Source organism: Centroberyx affinis, unplaced genomic scaffold (assembly GCF_046629955.1).
Source record: "Centroberyx affinis isolate AG114_WGS23_722 - 3 ecotype Tasmania unplaced genomic scaffold, CSIRO-AGI_Caff_v1 ptg006794l_1, whole genome shotgun sequence".
NCBI lineage: Eukaryota > Metazoa > Chordata > Actinopteri > Beryciformes > Berycidae > Centroberyx > Centroberyx affinis.
This window is the reverse complement of record NW_027283446.1, coordinates 17,233-36,762: the sequence shown is the minus strand read 5'-3', so window position 1 is coordinate 36,762 and position 19,530 is coordinate 17,233. Positions and strand designations below refer to the sequence as shown.

The window sequence follows — 19,530 nt, the reverse complement described above, 5'->3', positions numbered from 1 at the left end:
CCTGTTTTCTGTTAACTTATTCAACGTCACGGCCTAACTACTGTTTGGATAGTAGCTCTGTGCTCATCAGTATGCTCACCAGCAGATGGTGCATTCCTCTGGATTTTATGAATAGCTCCTGGCTGCTGACGGCGTCCGTGTAGAGGCGGGGTTTCTCATGTTGTCAAATCAAATCGCCTCTCCGGTAACGCGCAGCGGGCAGCAGGCAGCAGGCAGCGGGGCTGGTCCATCCTACACGGACAGGAGAGCAACTGGAACACAGGACCACAACCATCCTCACTGAAGGACAATCTCTACCAAAACAAAAATAAACAACAACAAAGGGGGCAATCTTTCCCGAAAGGCAGAAATTGCATCGAAAATAAGAGTGTGAAAATGTTGGCCTGCACAGAGATGATTACCATGTGTCTTCAGTCTGCCAAGCACGAGCACTTGAGAAAGCAGCAGGCGCTTGAGCAGAACCAAAATCAAAACCAAGGCATCTCTATTTTTCAGGATGTAAGTACACCTTCGTTTTGTGTGTTTAAGTGGCATCATGACTCCTAGAATTACCCAGCAGCACTGCTTATTAATTACCTTATTAAAATAATTATTATTCCTTATTATTGCTTTTGTGCATGATTGTTCCAAGCCATAATTAGACATGTTTAGCTTATGTCCACCTCCTAGGGGGGGTCGTCAAATGTAGACTAAAAATAGACTATGCCGTACGGGCAATGCATTGTCCTTCACTCTTTATGAATGGTTCATACGGAGTTAATGCACGTCAGCTTCCCATCCATATGTGCTGAATTTACTGCTAGCCTATTACGTAAGAAAGGTGAGAGGGCTTGTCCATTAGTGCGTGACTAACACAGAAGATGCCTTAACGCAATATTCCGTACATAGGGAATGCACTGGATCCTAATGTTTTGATGTAAATTTCCATTCAACCTGCAAAACATTAAGATTTTGTTGTTATATTTTGGCTGTATATCAATTTTCATATGGTAATGAGGGTCATGACATTGGTTGTCCCTAGATGAGATGCATAGAGTGTTTCTTTAACAGGTCTTTTATCATGATATTGTATGATTTTTTTCATATTAGTCATAGCCCCTGTCTTCGTCCAGTTAGAAAATAGAAACACCTATAAAAAGAAAAATAGAAACATCTTAAATTTTTAATCATTTAATCAGGATTTTGCTTGCACAGCTCACTGTGGGTTGGATTTACATGCACAGCAAGAAATGCTCCCCTACTCCAGGTACTTAGATTCAGTACAGTTAGTTTTCTTTTCAGTATGAATAATTTACTCTGATTCGTAAATCCCCTCCATATAAAACCAGTTCCAGCCATTCTTTAGGCTTTCAATGGGACAATACTGTGTGTGCATGCAATATTGTATTTTTTTAGGAATTATTGCTCTCTTTTGCCATTTTTATTTCATGTTTGGAGCCTATGTGGCTGCATCGCCTCTGATTCACTGAGGATACTCCAGAAAACACCAGACAATGTGTCAGCAGCGTCATTTATTTTCCTTAGACTTCCTCACAACTGACTGTAAATAAAATTCCACCAATTTCCTCGAGGCAGATTATTGGCCAGCAAAGGGAACATTAGACTGCAGCAAGTGCACATTTGGCTTAAATGCAGTTAGCGTCCATTCTCTGACTCCAGCCCAATATGCTGCATAATCTCCAAACTGGCATCCCTTCATGGAACCTATTACAGCGGCTAATGGATGACATAAAAGCTGCATAAATGAAGTTTGTATGCGCAATACAGTACATTATCCGTCTTTGCTGCCATAACCTATTTTTCCCCTTTTCCAGCTAGAAAGAGCATTTTGAATCTAAATCTCCCACAGTTTGGCAGAACAAAATGACACATGTTGTCATTTCTTAATCCACATATATGAACCTGGGCCCTCCTCATGCCTGGTTACACTGATTCCTTCCCCTTCTCCATTCGTCGTCATTCTTCCGCCTTCCCACCAATTAAATCATGCTGGTGCACACTCTCACATTTGCACAGTATTTTACAGAGAATTGAGCCTAATTTATGCTTGTCTTCCTCTCCATGGGCTCATTACAGCTTAGTTAGACTTGCTGTAAGCTTTTTTGTTTAACCAGTATGTTTCTCTCTCTCTTTCTCTCTTTCTCTCACTCTCTCTATCTTTGGGAAAAGGCTTAGTCTCTCTGTTTATGTAATTAAACAGGTTGCAGGACTTATTGTCTGGTTTAATAGGTTCACAATTCTACCAAAGCTGTTGGCGCTGTGTGTACAAATCTACTTTACCGTCTCTGAGACGTTTCTCGGTGCTCTTACTGAGATAATAATTTGCCTTGAGGCGATGATGGGAAATAGCGATGAGTACTTTGAACATAGCTGAGATAGTCTGCTGTAGGAAGTAGCCCCAGATGTTCCAATAGCTTGTTTACTCTTCCTGCTGTAGTTCTTATCAGGTTCGATAGGACTCAGCGTGACATGTTAGCAGGCCCCAGGGATTGACTGAGGCGGAAATTACAACTGCACAGCGCATCCATGTAGCTAATCCTGCTTTCAGGATGTCTTCATCAGTGCTGCCTGATGACAACACCTCCATCATCTCCACCACCCTCCCACTTAACAGCACAATGGATGAATAAAGGCCAGTAAATCTCCTCCTTCAGGCTCCCTCAGAGCCCGTGTTTATTACCCTCAATTTGTTTCCCTCATTTTATGGAGCGCTTCCCTGCAGGCTTCCTCTGAGGCGTCTCAGGCAGGATGCTGACACCAGCACTTCTGCGGTTTTAGGGAGAATTGACGATGATAGCACCTTGAAGGTACTTGAGCATGGCGGCCTCCAGGTTTCATGGGATCACCTGTACCGCAGTGTGAAGCGTCCGAAAGTCATAATTCCCGCTGGTCAGTTAAAAGATGTCAAGTGTATTCTGGCATGGGTCAGGAGGACTGAATGTTTCCCACTTCCTAGAGCAGTGATTCTTAACCTTTTTCATATCAAGGACCCTAATTTAGTACACATTAGGGCTGCAGACCCATATTTGATACGATTTTGTCTGCCGGACCCAAATCTGAGAGTATTTTTATTAGATATGTTTTTGTCCAGAATTCTGTGTTGTAGGTAGAGAGATAACAGTGAAACTATGATCAAAATAGTCACTCTTCTACATTCTCTAATTGTGTTAACTGCATCAGTTTGCTGAGGACCCCCTGGAAGCCACTCAAGGCCCCCTGGTGGTCCCAGACTTGCATTGAAGTCCTAGAGGACTTCAATGCAATCATCTTTGTTATTCTGTCCGATTGTTCTTTGAAATACTGTTATTCAGGCTCACCATGGGCTGCTGTCTCCAGTCCAGATCTGACTTGAATGAAGGTGTGATGTTTTAAAATGGGATGCTAGCAGAGCTTTCACACCCCAGTGTACTTGAAAGGTGACAGCTATGGATCTGAGTGCAACGCTCCGCTCTGATAACACAGTGACTCAGCCAGCCATTGGACTCTCTCTGGGACTGATTGGGTGCACACACTGTGTTTTTAAGTGAAATGGTGGTGAGGTGAATGAGGCGCCCAGCTCTTCTCCCACACAATACCTCACACTCTGCAAACCGACCTGACTGCTTTGGTCACACAATGATGATAATGATGATTGTATTGCTATGATTAAACCATGACTTAACACAAAAAACCATTGATTCACGCTTTGGCAAATTTCACACAAACCATGGGCAACAATCGTAAAGCAGAATGATCTTTTTAATGTCCTCTGCCTAGAAAGGGAAAAAAGAGAGAAAGATAGAAGCTATCGTTCCAATCACCAACTTTCCCTCCCCGAGCTCCTTGGCTGGCAAACATAAATGTCAGCGTTTCATTTCCTGGGGAGATGTCGTATCTCGTGGTTATTGAAATGCGGAAATTACAGCTCCTCTTAAATGTTCTCCTGTGTACAAAAAGGCAGCAAAATGCCAAAAACATTCATTCATTCAGATGGATTGCCCCACATTTGTGGTTTTATAAAGGTTAGGGAGGCTTCTGGGTTGGCGTGCGTCACTGCTTCTCCCTTATCCTCCCCTTTTTTGTCTGAGAGTCTCATTTTTTTTTTTATCTCTGACGACTATCTGGCTTCATTCTATCCTCTATGTCACGACACAGATTCCCTCACATCAAGATATTTTTTCGTAATTGCTCAAAACTTTAACATTGCTGATGTTTGATTTAATATTCTGCAAGTGTTTTTTGTCATTTATGCAAGTGAACTAATCCTAAACGCGATCTTCTTTTGTCTCGTTTCAGATATTCCGCCGGGCAGACAAAAACGGTGAGTAAACAAAATATGCAGCTAATTGGATTATACAGCTAATTAGAATTCAATCAGAATCTCTTTGAAGGAGTTGTTGAGATGCGCAGAGATGAGATGCACCAGTTAAAAGCAGGCACAACTCATTCAGATAGACATTTCATTATCTGAGGGGATTCATGCAGACTGTATGAAAAAGTTATTATTCAACATTATCTCTCAGTTTTGTAAAGATCCTTGTTGAGATAGAGGACAGAGGATCTTCACATAAATAACCAAGGTCCATTACAACAGCATCTCTCTGGCTCTCTGATATAACTACATTATGACAAAATGAACTCAGTCACTCTCCATGCCTTGCTCAGCTCAATTAAATCCAATATTTAGGTCAAAAAAGAGAGGTCGGCCTTTATGGATACTATTGATCCCCACAAGGTTTACATTTACAACACAATTTACAAGATTTTAAACATTTTTATTTACAACACTGCATGTAATCCTCCCCAAATCTCCTGGGGAAACACGGGAGCATTCGGCTCTGGGAAGTAGTGCTGACAAACAGGCATTTGTATTTGCTCTTAATTTTTTATTCATGCATTGCATCCACAGTGTAATGGAATGTAAAACGCGATAAGGACGGTGATTAATACATGAGGTGTGTCTATGAGTGCGGGATGGTTTCCTCAGGAGTACAGTGAATATGGGTTACATAAGAGCAATATTAATGATGCCTACGTGGGCAGAGGTTGTTTAAGGTGGCTTGGGGTTTTCACTGAGTTATTTGGATGTGAAAACCCTTTGGTTCAATGCAACCATTAAAAGATGCTTTTTCTTTGGAGCCGCTGTGAAGAAAATGTAGAAGATAGAGGGGATTCATGGATTCTTCTCACCTCAAGTTGCGTCTCTTTTCAGGGGATTAATTTTTGAATCAGTAGAAAAACATAATGGCTGAAAGGCTGTATCTTCAAGAAAGCGCCACAAGGACGGGCAACATACCAGCTGTGACTAAGGCTATTTTATTAGATATAGAAGATGACTGCATTTCAACAAGCAGGGCATTCATATCACGAATGCTATCATGCTGTTCTTTATTACAAGCTTTTTAGTAAAGCCTCAAGTAACTGATCCAGATTTTTTTTTTTTTCTCTCTCCACCCCCCCACACACACACGCACACAAAAACATCAAAGCTTTTTTTATTTTTTACTCTTTGTAGCAACAAAAAAAGAAGATAAAAAGAGGGAAGAGAAGTCTAATGCATGTTTGTGGTAGTTATCTTCAGTGTGCAGCAAAGCCCTCCGCGGTTCTCGACTGGCTCACTGAGTCGTGCGCCCTGGAGAAACCAGCCTCCTTCCAAGCAACAGTGAGTGGGCTGCCGTGATCCGCCTCGAGCTCTGCAGATTTACCACATAATGAGAGCTGGCCACTTGCCACGACACTCTATCCCTCTATGCTACTGTAATGAGGAATTTACATTTTCTTAAAAGCACAATTGTATGAGTACAAGGATATGAAGTAGGAGATACTGTAAGCTTTCACCCGCCGGCCTCCCGCCATCTGTAATACATTTACGTTGCTGCAAACTACATTAAGAGCTGTGGGCTACACTGGGGTCCTGTGGCTCACATGTAATGAGATGAAACTGATCAAGCGTGGTTAATGATTATAGTATTTTTCACTGCAACTTTGATTCATCATCAGGAAAACGCTTACTCGCACGCAAGCAAGACACAGGGTAAATCAGCAAGCAGATTTTGTCTTTTGAAATAAATGATCTTCAATCGGAGAGCGATGCATTTGAAGTGTTAAGTGTGATAGAGGGGTCAGGGATTTCCCTTAGAAGGACTTTTCATAAGAGCGTCTTGACTTGAGCTGAATTCTTAATACAAGCAATGGGCTGAAAAATGATTTGCCAAGGCCATTGACCGCAAGAAAAATCCAATCCAAGCATTACATTAACTCTATTACTGTTCTTTACTTATTTATTTTATATATCGTCACTGGCATTTCACTGGTACTGGCATGAAACATTGAAGATGAAGAAAATGATCATGTTTAAAAAAAATATGATTTGAGGAGGCAAGTGATATCTGAGTGGGTGAAGGGTTTGAAGTTTGTTTACTTGCAGTCATTTAATAAATATTGTATTCAGTACTGCAGCAGAGTTATTTGGAGTGGATTGTAGTCTACAGCAGAAATCTCATAGGATGCACTGAGGTACAAAGAGAGTATGTGAAAATAATAAATCAATAGTTTAATGATGTTTTTGAGACGCAGACATATAGCTGTAATTTCAGGCTAAAACCCTTTGGCAACATATTGAAAATGATTCCATAATTTAATTGGTCCAAGGATTTTTGGCACCTGGAAATGAGAGTGCCATGTACAAAAAGTGGTGCCATTTTTAAACTGTAAATACAGTAGTGAGAAACACAAATTCAAGTTGAAGCCTCAATTCACTTTGCTCTTTCAAAAGAACAATTCAAAAGAAAGAAAGACCCATCCAATGTTTTACCTTCCAAAGAGATTTTAGTGCATGTGCAAATAGTCATATATTTTTGATTCAACAAACAAATATATCAGAAATATTTTTTTTCTGGGTTGATGTTTTTTTTTTTTATTTATACACAATGCATGTTTATCCGATTGAACTGGAACGACACACACAAGCAGTCTGATCATGCTATTGTTATGTATTACGTATTCTCTTGAAACCATTGCATTGGTGGACCGTATGAATTATTGATAGCGCTGCATTGGTCTGGACTCCATTTTCGACTTTAGGATACCCTGAAGAAAAAGAGTTCCTTGAAAGATACTGACTTAATAATGCTGAGACACGGACGGCTTTTATTTAGGTCACATTTACAACTGCAGATTTATTCAGTCTGAAGTGAGAGAATAGCAAGTAAGCTCTGTTGCATCTGTCCTGAAGAAACGGTTTATCATCAATCTGAACGGCACTTTAAATTCCCCAACAGGGGTGCTGTATTGACTTGTCAGTCACAAAGCGTCTGGATCGATGGTCGCTAAATCTGCATCCTGTAATTAAAACTCTGTCTGAGAGCTGAATGTTGACCATGGTGACAGGCTCTTTTCCTCATGCAGGAAATCAGAATCACTTCATCCAGCAAGTAGAATAAATGCATATGATTTAGTTTTATGGCATATTGACTATTCATGTTCTAACATTACATACTGACACATGGTGAAAGGATAATGCAACACCTCACCAAGTGCAAAGGTAGTAGACAGTATATGCCACTCTATATTTATATATTCAACATCCAGTATCTGTGTGCACCGAAGCAGAATGGCATACACTGTGGTTGCAGCTGTAGAGGAGATGTAGCTAGAGTTGAGTTGTGCATTGATCCACTGTACCATGAGCTAGTTACACTGAATTGGATAAAATCAAGTGTGAAATGCATTATGAGCATCATAGAACATAGACATTAATTCATGGAGCTGAAAAGTGTCACGATGCACAAAGTTATACCAGGTAATCTACAACAATCAGGCAGCCTGCGTCACTTCAGAGTGTGAAACCTGAAGCTGATGACTCTCAAAACTGTTGAGATGCTCATCAGACAGATTCCCTTCAAGATAAGTGGCTCGAAGTTAAAATATGAAAATCACCAGAATTGGAGTTACAAAGTTTTCACCCGACAACGATGATGTAGCGTGATATGTGTAGTTTGCTATCAACAGGATATTTTATAATGTCATTTTACACTTATGAGGTCACCAGTCCTGGTACCATGTGTCAGTTTACTGTGACACCATGTGAGTTGTGATATGTCTCTGCACCAATGCCAGAAAGGCAAACTCCTGTACATTCTGATGAAGGGATTGGAGTTGGAATAAAGCATCTGAGGTGAAGCACATGCCTCACCTTGTTAGGAGAAACTGGCTAGATCCAGAATCCAAAGGGTTCCTCCATTGCTGCCCCTCTCTTTGAGAAACAATGAATGTTTGCATAATGTGCAATCTGAACTACACTGTAAGTTATTATATTCGGGTGTGTAATTGGGTGTGAAACAAAAACAAAGCAACTATGATAGAGAAGAAGACTGGGGAAGTGAGTCAAAAGCACAACAGATTGTGTTTACTCCCAGCATTATGCGGAACGAGGCACAGTCGGCAGTGCGGGGAAGTTTGAGGAAAGAGTTATGGCTCTCTGTCTACTCCATTAGCTTCTCCATCCAGCTGGACTACAACATAACCAGACCGCAGTAAACAACAAAGTGTGTCATTTTGAGGCCGTGATCCTTATGTTATGATCAGTGGCTTGTAGACAAAGTAACTTTAAAACAGTGCTGAACACTCTTCAGCGCTGGCAATGCTTGGATGTCACTTTTTGCCCAAAATCTGAAGCAAATCTCATGAAATTGATCATTTTATAAATAAGCCTTTGCTGCAAATGCATCTTATCCAGAGCCGCCCACTTTGTAAGATGGCATCGAGTCAAAATTGTTCTTACAAACTTAACAGATGATATGATTCACTGTTGGCTCAGGCCTATCAGTCTGAGCTGTGTTTGCCTGGCGGGGATCTCGGAGCTGCGTCTCAAAGGGTTTCAGTGCTCGCAGAGCAAAGCAGGAGAGATCGGAGTGAGATCTCATTATCGTCCAAAGACAGCCTGTTAGTGAGCTCTGACTACTCAAACCAGCCCTCAATCCCTGCTCCCAATTTCCCCGGGACCCTACGGGCCGGTAGCTCACAGCCCCAGACGCTGCTTATCAGAGGCGTGCTGTGCTTACCTTCAGCAGACATGCTCACATGGCTTCAGGTTTATCTTCTGAGCTGCTGTAGACTGCAGAATGGCTATGGAATGACTGCAGTTTGGTCTAATGGGAGCTGCATTTTTGTGATAATTCTGAAATTGTTATTGGAGAAATGAAATGTACACACAGAAAAATAAAGGTGCGAACTGGAACCGAAAATGGTTCTTTGGAGTGATGCCATGGAAGAACCATTTCTGGTTCCACAAAGAACCTTTCAGACCAAGGTTCTTTAAAGACTCATTTCTGCACTCCTTTGTTTAGACACCTGCACTGTATTTTTGTTTATCTGCCCTTGTTTAGCCTCATTTGCAATTGCACAATATATACTATGCAGCGGTTTGGTTATTTTCCACATTTAGGCCATCACCCACCATCTAATAGCTAAGAATTAAGAACCTTTACTTGAAAGGTTCTTTGGGGAACCAGAAATGGTTCTTCTATGGCATCACTCCGAAGAACCATTTCCGGTTCCAGTTTGCATCTTCATTTTTCTTTGTGTAGGGGAAATTGAAACAGTGGGTAAATTATTTTGTAGCATCAGTTCTCAGTAGTGAGGAAATGAGTCCAAGTCATCCTAATAGAAATAGGATTTCATATTAAAAATATATTTTGTGCACAGTTGTAGGTAATTGTTTAGTGCAAAAGAGCAAAAATTGGATTTTCAGATGTATCGCATCATTAAACAATCACTCTATTGAATTCATGGAGCTAGATGAGAAAGACGTCTAAGTATAGTATATCGCCCAGATAAAGTTTCATCCTTGACAGAAGTTTTAATGCTGAATAAAAAAAGACTTTGGGACTATGTTGATTGAGGTGAAATATTTTTAATTTGCAGCAGCACCTTTGAGCTTATCACTGGAATTAATTTGGTGTGTGAATTCAACAGCTGAGAGCCAACTTGTTCCATTACCTTTAGTACTGGGCAATCACAGCAGTCCTAAACCCTCTTTAAAGCTCAGTGAGGTGTAATTTTCTCGGGTCTGTCTCCCTCCCCCCTCTCAGACGATGGGAAGCTGTCCTTGGAGGAGTTCCAGTCGTATTTCGCTGATGGTATCCTCACCGAAGAGCAGATGCAGGAGCTGTATTACTCCATTGACAGGAAGCAGACTGAGTAAGCTCATCTGCCTTTGGGACGTCCTCCAACTCTGCTGCCATCTGTAGCCCCTCCTGCTCTCCCTGCCTGGCTGGGAGAAGTCTATACTTCACTTCAAAGGAGACGTGTTAATATTTTATAGAGAGCCTTGAATCTGGAGCGAAAACCCTGAGTTCTTACCAGGAGAGTTAGCAGCAGTCTGTTTGCTCAGTGATGAGCCCAAATAAGATTTAGAAATATGTAAACATATGTCACTGCCACCGGCTTACAGTTAAACTTGAAAACCATTTGTTAATTAATAATATAATAATATAGTAATAATACCCAAGAGGATGATCTGTAGTGTGACTATGGGCAACTACTCAACTGGTATGAGGCGTCACTATGTGCCGTTGTGCCATTACTGAAATACCCATAATCACACTAAAGATCATCCTCTCAGGTGATATAGGTGTTATACAATGGTTACCTACATACCTGTTCTAACTGAAAAGTTTTCTTAGAATTAATATAAATACAAGTAAATAATAATAATTTAAAAAAAAAGGAGAAAACTAGAAAATCTGCTAACTAGCTCTCTGGTTACCTGGAGCGTTCCATGTTATGACATAACAACTAATAAAACGCTACCAGCTGTGCATTATGGGAATTATCAGCACGGTTTGAACGTGTCTTTGACCAATCAGATTGCTGGTTTTGAAACCAACCACTGTATAAGGTGACAAAAATCACAATAATCAAATCAAATTCAAATATTTTTTTCATCTCCCTAGAGTAAATGTAATCTTAAGTGAATGTACAAATGAATGAAACAACACAAAGGTCCAACATACAATTGTATTTCCTTGATAATTAGACTTCCAGTAGCAAATACATTCATAAAGTGCTTTTAGAAATGGTAATGCTTTTTTCTGGACTAGTCTAGATTAGTAGCAGGCCACTTTCGCTCCAGTTTTTGATTGGCTTGTTTGATAAATGCCAATGTGAAATCTTTGGTAAAAATCCACACCTCCTTGTTTCTATCACATGATAACATAACCACTTCACTCATGGAAATGGCTACCTTTTATAGGTCTTTGATAACAATATTTCAGGCCGCCCTATGCTCTCTGATTCCATTAACATTTCTCTTTCTCTTCTTCCTCTTCCTCATCTTCCCTCTCAGCAACCTAGACACAGACAAACTCTCAGGTAATTTTGTCTGCTTCTTGCATGTTTTTCTTGACTGTGCTATCAACATCTGTCTCAGAACCTTAAGTTGTCCTTTGTGTGTCGCAAAGGCCCCAGGTTTTGTGTTTTTTGCTGCTGTTGTTGGCTTCAGCTGTCTCTTAATGGCCACAATTCAAACCTAAGCATGCCCCAGTCTCTGTGACTCAGTGGATAATTATGGCATTGCCCAAAGTACTTTCATTCTAATTATTCCCATCAACTTCAGTATTGGTTTCTGCTGTCAGAGTTAGTTTCTCTGCTCTCTCAGTATGCTATCTTGAGGCACAAAGTCTTGACACCATCTTCCTCCACCAGAATACTTCACTCCACACCTGGGAGAATACGTCAACGTCTTGTCCGCTCTGGAGAAGCTGAACGTCGCCATCTTGAAGGCCATGGACAAAACTAAAGAGGTGGGTGGCCACGACTCTCACCTTTATACCATCTGATGTCTTTAACCTTTGCACATTCCTGATGCCAAGCTGCGGTTGGTAAATTTTGGATGTCAGGAAAGAATTTAAATGTAGAAAGACAACAGCAAGTGATTATCCACTTTAATGGCATTTCTAAGTGTCCCTTATCCCATCCCTAAGGATTCGGGCCGGCTTTTGTTTGTGCCTCAGCTGTCGGTCTGAAACCCTCTCAGAGGCCTTTAGAGATCTCTCAGCTGTGACAGTGATATGAAAGAAAAGGAAAACGGCCCCGCATGACTGGCTCTGCCTGCTCCTGCTCTGGTTCGACTCACTGACACTACATTTTCAAACAAGGGCTCACAGAACTTTACAAGAACCGCGCTCTTATAATGGCCCTCTGCAACAAGAAACTGTGTGTCAGGTTTCCTTGGTATATCAAATATGGTTGGTATATCAAATATGGCAGCTGTTTGAATTTATAACACAGTTGTACAGAGACTAGAGAGGAAGTGTCTTTGCAATCCAAGACATAGAAACGTTATGTTTATGTAATTGGTTTATATTGTCTAGACCTGCGTAGATTGTCTCATTTTCACAGCTGTGCAGAGGTAAAACAAATTAGCATCTACTGGCTGGTGGCTGGATGCCAAACTGGGTACAAAGCACATGACACTACATTATGCTTCCAAGGTGTTGCTTTTTTGTAGCTGCTAAGGAGCTCATAAGCACTCAAAACACTGATGTTGAAACTCTGTAGAAGCATATTGTAGTGCACAGTGTTTTCACATTTTTTTTTTTACAATAGCAAAGCTTATCCAGCATGCATTTGACGGACGGTGAGGTGCAGAACGTGGCCAAGTTCAACGGCAACCCAAACAAACACAAAGTTTTCACAATATCCCATTATGGCATGGGCAAACCATCAGGCTCAGATTATGAAACACGTTAATTAGAGCATTGGAAATCCTATTCTGCAGCTCCGCCAAGCAGAACCATACACAGTATATTCCATACATGGGATGTGGCGGGGATTAAAATGGCCGCCTCTGACACGCACAGCGCATGAAGAGACTGTCTGAAAAGTCGACGAGGCTGTAATCAGATTGTTTTGAGCGCACCGTTGAGATCAACATCAAAGAACTTACGCTAAGGCATAATCAATAGCACAACTCACTCCTCATCGATCTCGCCTAACCCTCCATGTTAAGCCAACTGGCAAATAGTTATTTCTTTTTGGCAGGAGAAGAGAATCAGGTGTGGACTGTGGACTGATAGAGGCTTGGATGTGGATGCAGACTCATAATGATATTGTTTTCCATGATATGCAGTGACTATTTCCTCTTGTTTTAATTGCTGTGCAGGGGTGGGTATTAGTAATTAGAGCTGAACAATTAGTGGAAAAAAAATCGAAATTGCAATATGAACTTATGCAATTCCCAAATTGCAGAGGCTGCAATTAATTGCTTAAGAGAGAGGGGGGCGTCCAAAATGGATTTACAAAGAAGGTGTTTTAGAGCTGCAGGTAATCTTTGGTCCATGAATCAAGTAAAATATTGGTGAAAAACTTTCATCATACTCAAACTGACACTGACAAATATTTCTTTTTAACAAATTACTTTTCTTTAAACAATTCTGAAGTTCTAAAACATGTATGAGAAGAAAAAGATGATATGAATCACAGTTAAAAACGCAATTGCAATATTCTGTCACATAAAAGCAATTCAATTTTTTGTCAGTATCTTTCAGCCCTATTAGTAATGATAGTGACGCATTTGCCTACGTCTGTTTGAGTTCCCATGGATATTTTAGCCAATATTTTAGTCTGTACACACATTCAGAGAGAGAGAGAGGGGGAGAGAGAGAGAGAGAGAGAGAGAGAGAGAGTTCAATGAACGTCGGGTGATATGACAGTAACCAGGCTGACAAAAGCCCCCCCAGCTGTCCAACTGACCTGACGTCAAACGTCCTCTACACGCAAAACACACTGCCACTTTTCAGCTCCTCTAATCTCGTCCTCTTTTCTATTTCTTTCCCTCCCTCCCTCTCTTTTCGTCCATTTTCGTTTTATTCTCTCAGGCCCACTCTTTCTTCTCTTTTTCTCTGCTTTATCACTCTGTACATCCATCTTCTCCGACATTGTCTCCCCACGTCTGTCCCTGTTTCTCTCTCACTCCCTTTCTCTTGATCTTTCTTGCTCTCTATATCGCTCTTACATCTCATGCATTTTTCATGTTGCTATTAGTCAGCCAAAAGGCTCTCTTTGCCCTGACGAGCAGTCGCACCTTTAACCATACTGAGATCAGCCTTGCTTGCTTGATTCATGCCTTCACCTCAGCTATTGTTAAATCAAAGACAAAACTGATCCTAGAGCAGAGTCCATCAGCACTCATCTTTATGGATATAGGCAAAAATATGGGCAACACTTTGACATGAACTCACTTTGACATGAACATGAACTTTTAGGTTTATAACGCTTTAATAATGCTTCGAAACTGACCATGAACAGGAAAATTGATTTATCCATGAAGGAAATAACAGACTATAATGTATTTTCTGCGTTGCTGTAGCGCCCCGAGATAAAAAAGAATATATCAACTGTGGTGTTGCAGCTCTTCTGTCTTGAAGAGAAAGGGAGGAGGAATGAGAAACAGACTAAGGTTCATTACTCATGAAGTGCAGCGTGTGCTGCGGAGAGAGGAGAACACGTAGGCTAGGAACTGGAGGAAGAAAGGATTCCTATAAACCGATCCCACTGGTTGTCATTTTTCAAATCACCCATCCAATATTTCCCGCTGCCAATTTCTCTGAACTCTATTTCATTGCGCCATGGGGTGGGGAGATCCATTTTCCACAAAAAAACAGGAGTGGGCAAAGTTGTTTTCATCTGGAAGAAGACAAGAAAACAACAGCTGCCGTACTGCAGGTTACTGATCCACATCTCACAAAGACTCATTTAGCAGAGCGGTACCAGACATCCATGTATTATGATGATATCATCTTTCCATGTCATTGAACAACATCACCCTGTGTGCGATGCATTCATGAACGTCTGGTAATCTACACAATGACATTCTTGACGTCTCATATAGATGACTGAGGGTGCATGTTTGGAGCAGTTTATTCAAACTGGAGCGTTTACTGCTTTAGTTTGGTTCATTTGGGCAGGTGAGAACGATGCCATATAATCTCGGGTGGCACCGAGTAACAGAATCCAAACCAGCTACAGGAAACAACCCCAAAACACAAGGTATTATGGGTACAAGGAAACAGATTTTGACATAACAAAATGAACTGAGGACAAACCACAGTCTCGACTTATGCTCAGATTCTTAGTGGAAGTTCATTGATTCATGTGTTCATAACTGATATGAACACCAGAGAAGGTAAATTATGGGTAAATTAAGAGTGCAGACAAATCCATCATAGTTAACAAGATGTAATCGGATCTATTTTGACTCCCTCCTCACCTCATCATAAATGAGCTACTTGTCCATGTGACATTTGTTTACAAATCCAGGTTCACTTGGTCAGTGTGAACATAAGCGAACGAGTTGCAAAAATGCAACAAAGACCAAAGAAAACTAACTAGAGCTGTGATCGCACCCTAACATCCACGGATTAGGCCTGATATTATTCAAGTACATTTGTTTTTCTCCCAATATTTGCATCACGGCTGATTCCATTCCTTCATTTTTTTTTCCATCCAGGAGTATCAGGGTTCCTCAGTCCTGGGTCAGTTTGTGACGCGCTTCCTGCTGAGGGAGACCTCCACCCAGCTGCACTCCCTCCAGTCGTCACTAGACTGCGCTATGGAGGCTGTAGATGAGCAGAGCTGCACGGGGCAGAGGATACTGCAGAAGCCCGAGGATCTGCCCATCCAGAGGGTGGCCAAGCGCCCCAGCCGACGCATCCAGAAGAACATGTGTCTCTCCCCGACGGACCCCTACTCCGGCATGCTCACCACAGGTAAACTTTGGGGTTAAAAATATTGTGAGCTCAGCTGAGAACAATAACGGCATGACAAAAGACTCTGAGCGCCGAATGTGATGGAAAAGGGCTTTTGGCTGCCATCAGACTCAGGAGAACACTCACAGAGGTGCATAAAAAAACAAAAAAAGCACCACTTTAAAAATACTGCTATCCAGACAGTCTGTGTTGCACTGTGCTGACGTTGTGTTTCCTGGGTCAGGGGTCAGCGTGGAGCCAGACAACCACTGGAGCTCCCAGATCAACCGGCTGCAGCAGCTCATAGACAAACTGGAGTGTGAGGTTCGTATGAAGTTTGGTTGTTTTGGGCAGTTATATATGCCGTTATGTATGTAGATGCCTTAATCCAAAGTTCCTCACTGTAAGTAAGTAAGCAAATCTTCTATTTATATAGCTCCTTTCGAAACTGTAAAGTGCAGTTTTTTAGAGAGAAAAATAGAAATAGCCAATATAGTCACCTCAAAAACCAAAGAAAGACAAAGTAAGGTGCAAAAGGCTCAAAGGATGGCACAAAATGGAAGAATTTAACCCACAAAAATATATTCGATTTTATTACATGATGCTCGTATAGTGCTCAAGTGCTGTACAAAACTGTGTCAAACATTTCGATCACGTCTTTCTCAGTGTCACAAATAAGAAACTAATGAAACTAATCACTAATGAACTCACTAATAAGAAACTACCAAGACTTAAATAGGCCCCGTTCAAACCCACCTGGTATCTATTGACCCAGATAAGCAGTTCTAATTACAGGAACGGGAAATACATCACAGGACATACAAGCATTAGGCGCGAAACACCAAAATACTACGAATGCAAAGCAAGACAATGGCATACAATCTACATCTAAGTCAAGAAAACATCCTCAAGAATTACCATCTATGAACAGATAACAATTAAAGAAATCATTGGAAACCTCCTAATTCAACACATAGGCCTGTAAGTTTTTCGAATAGTAAATCCATTTACATTCCTCCATTCCTTTGGGTTGAATGAGGAACTACGTTGGTTTCCAATGTGTTCTTTAATTGTTATGCTACAGCAGCCTTACACTGGTATGATAGTGTACTGGTTTTGTTCCAGCTTGGGCCACCCACATGTGCATCCACGGTACTATGTGTCATTATGAATAGAAACGCCTGCCAAAATGTTTCCCTTAAGAGGCAGAGCTGCTCTTTGCAAATATCAGGTTTTCCCCACAGAGGCTCAGTTGCTATAGACAGAAATGTCAAGCAGACCGTGTGAGTCCTACTTTCTGTTTGCAGACACACTGAGGTCGCCCTATGGGATCCAGCGTGTTGTCAGATGGGATGATTTGTACAAAAGTGCATAAGGATGTTGAGGCCAAATGTACATGCTGTTCTGCACTACACATACTGAATATCATGCATAAGCTATCAGTCTCTTAATGCATACTGCGCTACACTTGGACACTGAGTAGAGGTTTTATTGATGATGATGATGATGATGAGGCACAGTGGTAGCAAGGACACTTGATACTTCAGATATTGAAGTATCAATATTTAAGTGCTGCACCGCAACAGAGAAAATATATTCTACTCTCTCGTTGCCTCTCATGGATAAAATGTTTCCCGGTGAGTTGAATGTCTTGAAATATGATGAAGTGTTACTCATGTTTCTGCCTGTATGTGTGACGATGAGTGCCAGTGGCCTCTGGGCGCTGTACTGGGATTGGTTTCGGCTTTAATTCTGCAAATATTGTAATTTAAAGCAACATTCATATGAAATTTTGGCTGAGCCATTTTCTCAGATTGGAGATTGGAGCTGAGCGAATAATGAGCTAGCCTGCTAACGTGCTAATTATTGCATTTTCTTATCTTCACCATGCAGAGACAAGAGCATAATAAAACCTCCCTTCTTTTCTCGGGGCTGCACTGGGGCTGTTGGAGGGTTAATACGAATATAGCAACATCTTCCTTGTGAAAGCCAATGCTTTGTGACAGGCTGTAACTAGAGGCCATACTTTTCCTAGATTTGGTTCAGCCAGCTCCGCAATTGGCGCTTGTTCTGCTCATGACTGACTGAAATATTTATGCCTCCATTTTCAGAGTCCACATCTTGAACCTCTCAAAGAGGACACATTAGCGGGCACGTATAAATCGGTGAGTCCGACTTATATAGGCCCTCTCCTATGCTATCATGCTATCATATGTTTCATATGTTGTGGTGTAAGATTGTGTAAAATCTCTATGTACAGAACAGTTGACGTAAATATAGCAACGTTGCTATTAACTGATGGATCAGACTCAGTGTGGATGCTCCATGAGTTTGTGTGATTTCTGTGTGATATTCTAAACCTGGAAATCACTCACACAAATGCACAGAATATCCAAAAACAAGCCTGATCCATCCCTACATTTTTTCAAGACACTGTGACTGACAAGTTTTCTCCCCTCCCTCTCCAGAACATTCTCCTGGTCCAGAGACAAATGTCTGTGAAGGAGAGGGACGTGGAGGAGTTTCAACAAGCTCTCAAGATCTACACAGACGCCACCAGCAGCCAGCCAAACAACCTGCAGTACGTCCGCCTCTCTGAGAGCCTGAGAGCCTTTGGGTCTCGCTGTAATATGATGCCAGCCACTTCAGATATCTTCAATTCTCCAAAACATATGAGGCTTCCTGTCTCACTCTCCATCTCTCTCTCTCTCTCTCTCTCTCTCTCTCTCTCTCTCTATTAGCATGTCAGTCCAGAACCTGCCAGACAGATCATGCTTCATCATGTACGAGTTCTGGCAGGACCGCCTCTCCTGGATGAGGTATTACATATTTACATAATAACAGTTTAAAAACCTTTTATTGTTGAAGCAGAATTTGCTCGGCACACACTGACTGAGCTGTTCACAGACTCTTTCTCCACCGTTATTGGACTTGCAGGGAGGGAACTAGCTGTCCTCATTTGTTTCATCCCTTTCTTCCTTCAGCTACCTGCAGTCGTCCATCAGTAAGACCTTCCAGCGCTGCATTATCGACTCGCTGGAACAGCCGGAGATGGTCTCCACCATGCTGCTCCCAGGTAGGAGCCATGGCACAAAGAGTGTTTTCAGCCTATTGTCACACACAAAAATCTCACACATAGCCCCAGAACTCGCATCAGTCGTGCATAAATCAGTTTGTTTTTAGCTTTTGACGGATTTGATGACTTTGAATTTGTTTTCTGTGTGAAACCGTTTTTTCATGTAGTGATAAATACAGCTCAGTGAAATGGTGGGGATGAAAAATATTAGCATGGCCTAAAGCCTAGTGGAAAAATACTGCCATTTTGAAGTTGTTTTATATACTTAGTACAATGAATAGGGCTTTTTAGTATTTAAAAAAACAAGGACTACAATCGAATATGAAATGAACTGAAGACCTTAGTGAAAATAGGCATTGCTTTATGGTTGAAATGTCCTTTTAATATTAATGTGTACTGGAGCTATTCACAATGAATTATAACCTTTAGAGGTTTACTGCTTTTCTAAGGATGAATACTGAATGAAGTTACCTTGCTTCTCTGCCCATAGTCAATATTCATTTGTTTGGCTCGAGCATAGAGCATAAAACATTGATTCTTAATTATTATTTCCCCTTCACAGCTTCTTGGTGGATTATGAACAACAACTGACAGGGGCAACGCTGCTGCTATTCAACACAATAAAAGTAGGAGGAAAAGGAGATTGTATTATTGTTTTTGTTTTTGTTTTTGTTTTGTTTCTTTATCTTCACTTTTTCCTCATGGCATGACCGGGATTGTTTCTGC

At 41.2% G+C, this 19,530-nt stretch overlaps 1 protein-coding gene across 1 annotated transcript; it reads left to right on the top strand.

Moving 5' to 3' along the window:
- Window positions 1-375: 375 nt before the first annotated feature.
- LOC139639083 (N-terminal EF-hand calcium-binding protein 1-like) lies at window positions 376-19,395 on the top strand. The gene is made up of 12 exons (XM_071513151.1): window positions 376-498; window positions 4,276-4,300; window positions 10,071-10,179; window positions 11,327-11,352; window positions 11,686-11,783; window positions 15,491-15,749; window positions 15,973-16,052; window positions 17,840-17,893; window positions 18,197-18,309; window positions 18,470-18,547; window positions 18,713-18,804; window positions 19,367-19,395. Exons 1-12 carry the CDS (start codon window positions 376-378, stop codon window positions 19,393-19,395), a joined length of 1,086 nt encoding a protein of 361 aa, XP_071369252.1.
- Window positions 19,396-19,530: the final 135 nt, after the last annotated feature.